At 38.5% G+C, this 12,345-nt stretch overlaps 1 protein-coding gene across 1 annotated transcript in view; it reads left to right on the top strand.

The window, feature by feature from the left end:
• The window catches only part of LOC126106594 (peroxidase-like), a 117,829-nt gene that overhangs the window by 42,021 nt on the left and 63,463 nt on the right, over positions 1 to 12,345 (top strand). Inside the window, exon 4 of the mRNA XM_049912938.1 lies at positions 5,018 to 5,223. Within this exon, the coding sequence (XP_049768895.1) occupies positions 5,018 to 5,223 (206 nt within the window). The remainder of the gene's footprint in view (positions 1 to 5,017; positions 5,224 to 12,345) is intronic.

Genomic DNA, 12,345 nt, shown 5'->3' with positions numbered 1-12,345 from the left:
ATCAGGTAAAGTTAGATGGTTAATATGCCACCAGTAGGATTTCACCCATTCTTTCAGACTATCCCCAACTGTTACAAGTCCTCACTGCCTTGAATTCTATAATTCCAAGTTGATTGAATACTTCTGTAACACAGCTACTTCGTCATCTGACTAATTGGCGTTGATACCCAGATAATACCACATACTCCTAAGGTCCTCAGCATTAAATGTGAAAGACGGCTCATCATTGCTTTGATTTGCCAATTCGGGGTCCAATGAAGCAATTATGATATGTCCACCTAAATATGTGAAGCACTAGATTTTTGTTGTTGACTGTCCATGCCAGCCAGAGTGGCCGAGCGGTTCTAGGCACTACAGTCTGGAACCGCACGACTGCTACGGTCACAGGTTCAATTCCGGCCTTGGGCATGGATGTGTGTGATGTCCTTAGGTTCGTTAGGTTTAAGTAGTTCTAAGTTCTAGGGGACTGATGACCTCAGAAGTTAAGTCCCATAGTGCTCAAAATTATTTGAACCATTTGACTGTCCACATAAATATACACAGCAGCATTTGTTTATTGCAATCATTGATTTTAGAGTTGCATTCTACTTGGCATGCTGCATGGATCCTGCTGGCAAAATCCATAAATTATTTCCTCAATTGATGCATTTAATTACCAGATTTTTACAGTGGGAGTGTAGCCTTCTTGATGATGTAATCATCTTTCTCAATCTGTGTCATACTTTGTGAGGCTTCAACCAGTAATTCCATCTGTTCCACAAATACTTCTGTGTCAATGTCACAATTAAGTACAGCAGCAGGTGTTTCCATATTTGACTGGCAGAACCACAAGTAGCCCAAATGACTCAGTCATTGCAACTGGGACAAACATGTCAATAAAAATAATTTCCCAATGTAGGTTGAATCCTACTGTTCTTGCTTTTATCCAAAATAAGGAATCAGCATTACAGTGCTTTTTCACATATTGGTTCCACAGGCAATTACTTCATTACTTGCTGACCTTCCAACAACGTCCCAAGTATTTTTGTGACTACTGATCTGACCTCATTGTATATGACTTTGGACCACTCACAATGATCTGGCCCATTTAGTGTATTGTTGATGTTAGTCTCAGCTATATCTGAAGTGAAGTTGACACCATTAATTTAAACATCTTCTCCATTAGTCAGTGGTCTTACACTCGGAAAGCTATCACTGTTATTTAAATAACAATGCTGACAGATAGAAATGAGCAACAAACACACAATATAAGAAATGGTACAGCACTGGTGATACAATAATGTGCCTGTCTCTGTTCGGCACAATATGCATGTGTGTGCAGTGTGCAAGATCTGCCCCCACCTGGTCTATGTGGCAATTTCTCACTGATGTCTTCAGGTATCTATTGTTTTCCATTATGACACCATACCTACTCTAGAAGTATTGAACTGCATTGAACTGTTGTCAGAAATGTTGGCTATTTTAATATCTTTCAAAAAAGCCGCAAAGGAGGTTTCTGGAAACAAGTACATTACAGGAAATCTTATTGTCCACTTAGTGACTGTTCTTGAAAATGCCTTCCTCACTGCCCTGAAAGCCTTTACAAATTTGACCCCACATGTGAATAACTTTGGGCAAGATTGCTAACTTTCATCTTTACTTCAAAGGCAGGAGGTCAGAACAACTGGAAATCCTCTTTGGTCTTCACATGAGCCATAAGTAGTATAGAGTTGTCTAGTGAAGCCTAAAAGTTTGTTTCTGAGTGACGTACAGCTTTACTTTCAGCATCCTTCATTGTCCAGAAGCAGTGATGCTTTTGTTTTTTAGCAGGAGAGTAAAAGGTGTATGCCACACACTTGTCATTTTTAGCCAGAAATATATTTATCTTTGATGAGAAGTTCTTTGGGTTCTGAGAGATTGCTATCATCTTTAAATGGTGTAGATTCTGGTGCAAGCAGTTGACTTAAAGATCAACACATTATAGAAAGAATATTTGTGAACAGTTTGGACAATAATACTGGCCAATGGATTAATTCATTATAGAAATTTTAACTATTGTCATGATAAAAGTCCTGCTAAATGTTATGTTTTGCCTGCTATCTTAATTGTTCATTTGAATATTTTTAAAGCACATTCCTGTTAAAAAGTAGGTAAATATAACTGACTGCAAAACAAATTCTTCACTCAAAATAATTAAAGAAAAAATGCTACAAATTTGACACACATGCTTATTATTCATCTGCCATTTTTGTGAAACAATAAAACAGCAAGGTAATCATTGTAACAGAATAATTTAAAAGCTTGTAACATTCAGGTTAACCCAGAGATGAAAAAGACCAGTCTAACTGAAAACCAGTTGTTTCAGTATAACCACTTTCCCTATGTAGAATTGTGCTCCATCAGGTGGTAGTTCAAATTTGGTGCTTGGAAGGCCCCTGGATTCTCCTCCCAAGTTTGATGCCTCCTACTTGGTGTTGACCTGTGTTTCCTTTACGGAAAGCCACAAAAATCTGCCTTGGTTCATGGCTGTCATGAAAAACGAACTTGGATTCTGTTGAAATGTAGATTCTGTGATCCTTTTATACCCACACTCAATAGACTTTAGTGTGGTCAGAATAGCCTACAAAAATTCAATGTTTAACACTAGGTCTGAATTTTTCTTTCTTTGTGAATTTGTCCTGTGTGACTACAACCAAATTTGCAAAGATGAGATGTGTTAAGATAATCTTCCTCTACTTCTAATATGACATTCTCTTCAAGCACTTTTCACATGGCACTCTGTTATCTAAGAATTTATGTTAAGCAACAAGTTTGTGTGTTGTGTGCATTGTTGATGGTCTCAGTCCAAAATGCTGATGGTGGTCCTGATTCAACTGAAATGCAGGGAATTGTTTTGACCAAGGTCTAAGGTATGCTTATTGTGTTCTGCAATACTATTTTGCCATCTTGTTGTGTGCCTACCACACTGAGGATTGAAACCATTGTCTCATTGAGCTACTCTTTATCATATCTGATATACTGGACTTAATCTTATGACCAGTCAGATTTTCTGCCATCATCATGAATTTGATTAACTTGTCAGAAACCTCTCCCTTGTAATGAAGGAAGAAAATATGATTACATCTTCTCTGATCATCTATGGAAGCCACAAAGTCTTGCACTAGCTTGAGGCGTTTTCATCACTGGTTGACAGACATAATAATGAATTAATTACAGGTGTTTATTTGCTTTTTCATGTCATCTTGGGAGACTAATGAACATGATTATGCCCTCAAAACAAGTGGATTTTGAGAAATCAACTTTGCTATTGATTTTCCTACCTGTTACATGCTCATTTTTGAGCACAGTGATCATGTCTCTTGTATTATTGTGGCCCAATCAAGAATGACAAATTACCTTATCACTTTCTAGGATGTTTTGATTAGTAATGCCTCATTTACTTTGTAAATGAAAGGAACTGTTAGCAAGCCTCGCAGACTCTGCTTTGTTTCACAATTCTTGGCCAATTGTGTGATATAAACACATTAAAAATTTGGATTACAAATGTGATGCATCATGGTATGGAAGTAATAGGGTCACTGGCGTGGGGAGGGGGGGCGGGCTTAGGGGGGGGGGGGGGGAGGGGAGTTGGCACCACATCTGCACACACAAGTCACCTAATTTCCATAAATTCCAGGAAAGGGAGAGATGAGCTCTGACACTGCATGCAATCACATCCCAAATGTGTTTGGTAGGGTTCAGATCTGGCAAACTGGGGGGTGGGGGGGGGGGGAGGGCGGGGGGGGGGGGGGCAGCTTATCATGTGGAACTTGCCACAGTGTTCGTTGAACCACTCCATCACACTCCTGGCCTTGGGAGATGGCACAATATCTTGTTGAAAAATGCCACTGCTGTTGGAAAACATGATCGTCAGCCACAGACTGCAACCCATATACGATACTCCTTGGCCTTCATAGCACCTTACATGAGCTCCACTAGACTCGTGGATGCCCCCATGAATGTTCACCAGAGCATAATGGAGCTGCCACCAGCTCACCTCCGTCCTGCAGTATAGGTGTCAAGGAGCATTTCCCCTGGGAGACGACGGATTTGTGCCCTCCTGTTGGCATGATGAAGATGGTATCAGGATTGATCAGACCATGCAATGCTCTGCCGCTGTTCCAACATCCAGTGCTGATAGTCACTTACCCATTCTGATAGTCACACGCCCATTTCACTTATAGTTAGCGATGTTGTGATGTTGACATTGGGTTGCATTAACACTGGGTCATTGGCTGTGGAGGCCCATCATTAGGAGTGTTTGGTGCACTCTGTGTTTAGACACACTTGTACTCTGCCCATCGTTAAAGTCTGATGTTAGTTCTGCCACAGTTCACTGCCTGTCCTGAATGCAAGTCTGCCCAGCCTATGACATCCGACATCTGTAATGAGAGGTATCTGCCCAATCCCATGACATCTGAACATGGTTTCACCTTAGTCTTGTCATGTGTTGAAGACACTTAACCACAGCTCTCCTCAAACACCCAACAAGTTGTGCAGTTTCTAAAATGTTTGTGCCAAGCCTCTGGGCCATCACAATCTGCCTTCAGTTAAACTCAGACAGACCACGCACCTCCCCCATTCTACATATGGACAGCACACTCACTGATATTGCATGCACCATGTGTTTGTCTGACTGGCAGTCATTCCTCACCAGGTGACACTGCCATCACCTGGATGGGTTTATATTGATAGTAGATCAGTGGTCATAATGTTGTGACTGATCAGCCTATATAGATCACATTTACAAATATTTTCGCAGAAATGTAAGTAAAAATTTCTGTTTTAATCTGAGAATATTTCAAGTAGAAGTTAAAACTGAACACATGCTGAAGGGGTGCAAAGCAAAACTGACCATGACTTTTACAGCATCTGAATCACTCACTGCATCTAAAGGTAAAATGAAACAATCAGTATATCATAATAAGTTATATGAATCTGTCGTAAATTTTGAAGATACTACAGGGTTTAACTCACTTGGACTACAATTTTTTCACAGATTTAACATACATCCAGATTCCATGGGAGACTTGCTGACTTCTATAAAAGTTCCTGCAGACCCATCTCATGTTCTACAAACACCAAGGTGCAATGCTTCCAGTATCTACAGAACACATAATGGATCATGTAACAATCTGGAACATCCAATGTGGGGAATGCTGGACACTCCATACTCACGTCTCATGCAACCAGTGTTCCATGATGGTAAGAAATTTAATGCACAAATAGATAGCACTATTTTTTTTCTGATATCCTGAACTGAAGCTTTAAGCACTGCATACCCATGCAGTTGAATAATAATTGGCTCATGGCTCATGAAACATTTGCACGAATATGCAATAACAAATGAAAATTTCTGCCATACCGCAATTTATTCGTTATCGTGAGCAATTAGCTTAACCAACAGGTTTTCTGGGCATACTTACATGTATGACTTGAGCTTTCAATTGTCACTGATCATTCCTGTTTTGTCTTCTGTACACTGCAACTAGAGATTCTATCATAGGATAAGTGGAGATACCACCACTGGAAGGAATGGATTTTGTGATGCACTGTGATATACTCTACTATAGTTATCTTCAACAAATTAACTCATGCACTGAACTGTAGTGCAGCAGTTGCTTTTATTTGTTATGACATGTTCACTAAATTGTAGGTTTAACATTTCCAAATGGTTTGCAATAATACCACCTCATTTAATTACTTCTTCAGTGAGTTCTTCCCCACTGGCTCCATATATTTCATTTAAATTCATTTAATTTGATACTAGCCAAAAACCAAAGCCATCTAATATGGAGAGCCACTTTTCATCTTAATTTTTGACACAAGCAATTCTTATGACACAATCATAACACGTTTTGGTCATCAGTGACCATCTTCAGTTCTATGGCCAGCCTTTAGTAAACAAACCTGAAGAGCATTTTAATCTGTTTGTAAATGTTATAGGTGGTGGTGAGTAATAGATAACAATATTCTATGCAGGTGACATTACATTACTGAGCAGTGACCAAAATGTGGAACAGTCTGAAAGGTGAGGATATATTTCTGTAAAGGCTGCTAATGAAAAATGAACAAAACATTTAGAATCATTTTGAGAAGGAAAATTTCTGAAAGATACTGAAACCAGTTTGAAAATCTAGGTATCCCTGCATTTACGTCTTTGTGAATAGTTATAAAACAATAACAAATTTCAGAAAAGGTAATTCAGATTGTTAATTACAAATAAAATAGCCTCTGGCTGTCAGAAGGTTTTATAACTGTAAAACCTTCCCACAGCCAGAGGCTACTTTACTCATGACTGTATATGACTGTGTCAAGATATGCCAACGGCCGTGCTGCAGTGGTACCACTGTTTCCCATCAGATCACCGAAGTTAAGCCCTGTCAGGCTCGGCTAGCATTCGGATGGGCCACCGTCTGGCTCTGTCGAGCGTTGTCGGCAAGTGGGGTGCACTGAGCCCTCCTGAGGCCAATCGATGAGCTAGTTGATTGAGGAGTAGCAACACCAGTCACACAAACTGACAACAGCTGGGGTAGTGGTGTGCTGATCACATGCCCCTCCATATCTGCATCTCGTGACACCTAAGTGCTGAGAATGACATGATGTCCTTCAAGGCCTGTTTGGATGATGTTTGTTTGTTGTTTTGTGTGAAGATATAGTTCAGAGTGGTAGCTAGTGTACACACCCAAAACACATGGAGGAGGAATGAGATACATGGCACAGTCCACTGACTGTCAGTCCTTGAAACAGGACCTCGGTACTCAGATACCACGTTATTCAAAAGTCCACCAAAAACTTATGATAATAAACATGAAACTAGCTTTACAAAGAAGCTAAAGACTATCTGCTGAAAAAGGAAATTTACAGTGTGAAAGAATACCTATTAAGTTAAATTAGTATGTATTGTTCTTTGTAATCAGTGGTGTCAGAGAGTGTAATCAAAATGATTTCTTCTTATAAAATAAGTTATAGTGGATGTTCCCTGTTTTTGACATGTTCTACATCAAGCCTACATTTGTTGATGATGTAATCCTACAAGGTCAAATTGTAGATCCAGAAGACACAGTCAGATGTCAGCGCAACTTCTTTCACATACACACTGTCAGTCAGTATGTAAATGATGAAAGCTGCATCGCTCTGTAGCAGATAGGACGGTCAGCGACACGTGTTAATGTTGTTCCCATTAATTATTGTTAGCAGGCTTGACAGGATACGTAAAGGATGTGAACAGCACTGGATGTTGCTGTGAAGGACACTGAGACACCACATACTCATGTTGTGATGAAGCAAGCTGGGATATTTTTACTTCCCATCTTGTGTTGCCATCTGTCTCCTTAAATCCATTTTTCATTTTTACCTAATTACCATTAGCATACATGAGTGTAATCTGCACTTTCATGAAAGAGAAAGGATGGCCCTCAATTTTAAAGAATATAGCACAAGATCTAATTTTGTGCTTATTTTCATGTTTGTTATTGACTTTCTAATTCACAAATAAAAATTCTGTACCAATTATAAACATTTGGAAGACAAAATGCTAGTAATCTTGAAGTATCTATTTGGCTGTATTCAAAAACATGTTAGCAAAGCCAGCCCATAATTAATTCCAAAGTAATTAACAGTTTTGTCCAAAGTATTGTTTGTGTACTTACATTTGTTAATTTCATGATTTAAACAAATAACTCAGACTAACTCTTGCAGTGGAAGAAACTGCTAAAAAGAACTAATGTTTCGATGTATTCAGTTAATTTAATGAGTTTAGTTTTAATTGTAGTTTCTGTAAACTAAACTTTGAACAATGTGTAGTTTCAGCCCTTATTATTGTGAGAATATTTAAGGTCCCAAATTTTAGTCCTGAGACATTCAGTCCACAGCCAAATTTCAAACAAGGAACCTGTGTTGGTTAGAACAACAACAATGCTTCAACTTAACTGTGAAATAAGTGTTACACAATTAGACCGTGTGTTAGGATGATGACAGTGTCTGCTCCATACGCACCCTCCTCTTCTTCAAGAACACGTGAATTATGTAGTTATGTTTTTACTGCTCATAGATATTCAACAGCAAACTATTGTAGCAGTATGTGGATGTTTGCCTGGAATATATTAATGAGCCTTATCGAAGGTTAAACAATAGTGCACTGACCATATAACTGTGTATTATTGGGGGGTTGCAAACAGTAAAGGTAAAAGACTGAAAACGCAACTGTGCATCTGTCGGCTACATCATTTACAGTAGACAGTAGTTGCACATCCACCCCCTATATTTTCAGCCAGTATGTCGACACCAAGGACAACCAATGTAGGGAGAAAGCAGGGAACGTCGTTATATAGTGAGCAAGATAACTATGATGACACAGTGGCATGTCACTGTCATCCTGCATCCCCAAATTTACCTCTCATGCAACAATATCGCAGTGCAGTTTTTCAGCAGAACAGGGCATGCCCACACACAGCACATGACTCTATGAAGTTTCTGCAACATGTTGAGACACTCCCATGCCAGCAAGATCCCCAGATCTGCCCCTGATAGAACATGTATGGGACGGCTTGCCTGTCAACTCTATCCCAGAGCCAGTATTCAGAATATCGCAGACTAGTTACAATAGTTGTGGGACAGCTTACCTCAGGAGAGGCTGCTATGGCTTTGTGACACACTTTCCAACCAAAACAATGAATGCATCCAAGCCAAAGAGGGTGCAACATCATACTGATAGATGCTCTAGCACTGAAAAGTTCTTTGTAAATCTGACTCAAGTTTGTAATCAGTTAAATAAAATTACATACCTTTTAAAGCCATGAAGCCACATTTCATGTCCTACTCCCCTTTTGGGTGCTTCAAATTTGTTTTATCAGGCAGTGGAAACCATTGTGACAAGGTAAGATATGATTCTGCAGCAAATTTCTTTCACCAGAAGCGCCATTACAGCACACTTCATGTGCACATTTCTTGTTGTATTGTTTAGAAGTAATTGGAGGGAAACCAGTGACAACTGAAGTCTACATCAGGCCCAGAGCCATTTCCTGATGGCATAACAATTGAGGCAACTACTCGCAGTAGACAGAAAATGTGTTTTCAATGTCCAAGGTTGGCATAAATTTTCATTTGTCACAGTAGTTATTCACACTGTCCGTTCAGCCTTTGTGAACATTGCTTCATTGACACCATTTTGTGTCACTATATGTCTAAGCTCGATGGTCTGCAAAATGTATTCTTCAACAATATTTTTCTTCTCTTCGGTGTTCATTCATTGACTGAAAGAATTCTGAAGTGACTTTATTAAATACTTGCACATAAAACTGAGAGAATAGCTTCTCACATTTATGTATGTTTGTCAAGATTGTCACTCATGATGATAGTCAGCTGACTATTAGTTCTTACTTCTTTGATTCAGAAGATCAGTAACTCAAATAGAAGAGAGAATTGTAGTCTGCCTCCACTCAATGAGTGTCTTTGTATAGTTCAACTATACACTGCTGCCACGGAATTGTACAGTTAAGTTAGATGTCACTCAATAACTGAGTGCCTGATTAATATAGAATTTCATAAGATGAGTACTGGGACCTATTAGTTGCTGGCATGGAACTTATTGATTGCTGGCAATGGACTCAGTCACAGACAACATAGTGATTGTGTACCTTGAATGCTCGCTACCTACTGACTGACCTAGAACTCTCCATACTGTACGATACCCCTGCACACAATATTTCTTCAAATGAAATGTTTCTCAATAAATTATTTATACCATTATTGTCAGCAGTCTGTAAATATACACTGAATAATGAAGTTTTGAAAAATTACAGAATGGATAAGAGTTTGGAGATTTCATACTTATGTTTTATATGTATTATATGTGGAAAATAGACCACAAAAGAGGAAAAAATGATAATCATGTTAGGAGTTGTATTATTGCAAATGGAACTCGATTTCACATCTTCATTGATCTCATCTACATTGACGTTTCAGTAGGCTTTCTTCTTTTTCTCCTTTTTGTTCTTCCAAGAACTAGCTGATTTGCTTGTCCCAGCCACAGACAAAGTTGTTGCCAGTGTTTTCTTCATCTCCTTTACCACCCAGTCTATATGACAAAAAACCTTTTGGCTTCTTCTTTTTTGCATTATGTTCCAGTGCTAGAGCTATCTTTCTTTAGTTTCATTGATTCCATCATCTATTTCAAAAATATTCAGTCCCGTGTGCACATAATCATTTTTAAATGTATCTAGTCTCATTCAGCCTTTCATAGATGTCCAGAATCTCATTTCTGGTTCCCACATCTAAGTTTTTATCACTCATCACTCATGCCTCTTAGCCATACAGCTAAACTGCCACAGCCAACCAGCACTTTACAAAACTTCATTTTTTTCTCTTATCTTGAGCTCTTAGATAATGTACTTTGGACTGTTCCACCTATGGCTTCGTACTTACTCAGTCTACAGCCAATATCAGTACCAGTGCTTTAAGTTGCATTATGGCCAAGATAATGGAAGTGAGATACTCACTCAACAGGTCTGTTATGGTATTACAGCAAACTTGTAATTATCTGTGTTAATGTAGACCTGAGATTGCACAGTTAACATAAAAATGAGGATAATCCAAAATACATGTTTTTACTAGAAACTCTTTTTACCATCAATTTTCTGATTGGTTTAATGCATCCCAACACAAATCACTCTCCTGTGTCAACCTCTTCACCTTAAAACAGCATTTTCAACCATTATCCTCCATTACACATTCCTCAATATTATATATTCCAGTCTCTGTCTTCACCTGCAGTTTTTATCCACTACAGCTCTCTCAAGTACCACTGAAGCCATTTCTGGATGTCTTAACACACGTCCTATCACCCTGTTCATTCTTCTTATCAATGTTTTCCACATTTTTCTCTTCCTACCAAATCTGTAGAAAACCTTCTCATTTCTTATCAGTCCACTTAATTTTCATCCTCTTTCTACACTCCCACTTATTGTATTTACAAAATATGTTTCATCACATTTGGAAGACAACCACATATTTTATGCACTGCTTAATAAAAATATACAACTTATTTATAAAATACACTACATTTTGCATCAGTTTCTTTCAGTTCATTTTAGGGAAAATATCATTCAATATTTTATGTTTCTGTTTTTTATCCATTTTTTTCACAGTGACTATCAGTTTTAGGAGAGTTGGTTTGGGCAAACAAATTGCTGCATACTCTAAGAACAGATCAATGCATTTCAGTACATTGGTGTGCATTATAGTGGATTCCTTGATTGCCTCATCTTCACTCTCCTCCTGTTGCAAAACTTGAGTCACAGACATAACACTGTACTCAAAATGAAAGTTTTGGTTCTAATTATAGCAGAATATCTCAGGTTTCATAGTTTTATTTTTCAAAAATTGCCTTAGTCTGTACAGATAGTTCATAAACCACATAATCTGCACCTTCATTGAGATTTTGCTGTATTCTGGTGTTCCACTTTATTCAACAAATATATTTATCAGCTGGAAAGTATGGCAACAGGAAGGGATCAACTCAGCTGAAAATTAATTGCACAATTCTTAAACAGGAAGAAAATGTGAGTAAATGCAAAGAAAAGAGAAAAAGACTGAGCAGTTTTAATGGATGAAATGGCCAAGAGAACATTTTTGAAAGGTATATGAAAAAATAAAATGAAAATTTAAGGAGATAAAAACCAGAAAGGAAACTGATACAGAATTAATGCATAATGTAAACAGGGAATGGAGGAAGCAAGACAATACCGGTACTTGTACTTGAGCTTACTGCCCAGTGCATTTTCTGGACTTCACTTCCTTGACAAGGTTTAAGGACAAATTAATGTGTTTTGGTCATAAAACATTCAACAAACTCCCATCTCAACATAAAGTAAGAAATTGGGAACCCCTAGGACTTCATCAGCAAATCAGAATTTTACCCCATTAGCTACTGTTCCTACAAATCATCTGAACATGTAGACTCAGGTATTGAAAAGTTCTGTTAGCTACAGGGCAAGTAGCAATGTTTGTTGTAAAGCTGTGTGACAAGTACAAGGCTGCACAAAAATATGTTCCACCACAAACACATTACCACACCAAATATGCCACAGTAAAATCCACTGGCATTCAAAACAGCTTCCAGTCACCTCATAATGGGTAAATACAGGTCCTGCATGGTTTACAAGGTAAAATGGAACTGAGAGTTTTTCGTCATTGACCAGGAGCTCCCTTATGGGGCAGGTCCAACCACCTTGGTCCAGTCACCTCATAATGGGTAAATACAGGTCCTGCACGGTTCTCAAGGTAAAATGGAAATGAGCGTTTGGCATCATTGACCGGGAGGCCCCC

The sequence above is a fragment of the Schistocerca cancellata genome, chromosome 10 (assembly GCF_023864275.1).
Source record: "Schistocerca cancellata isolate TAMUIC-IGC-003103 chromosome 10, iqSchCanc2.1, whole genome shotgun sequence".
NCBI lineage: Eukaryota > Metazoa > Arthropoda > Insecta > Orthoptera > Acrididae > Schistocerca > Schistocerca cancellata.
The sequence above is the reverse complement of the archived record's forward strand: the minus strand, read 5'-3'. Positions and strand labels throughout refer to the sequence as shown.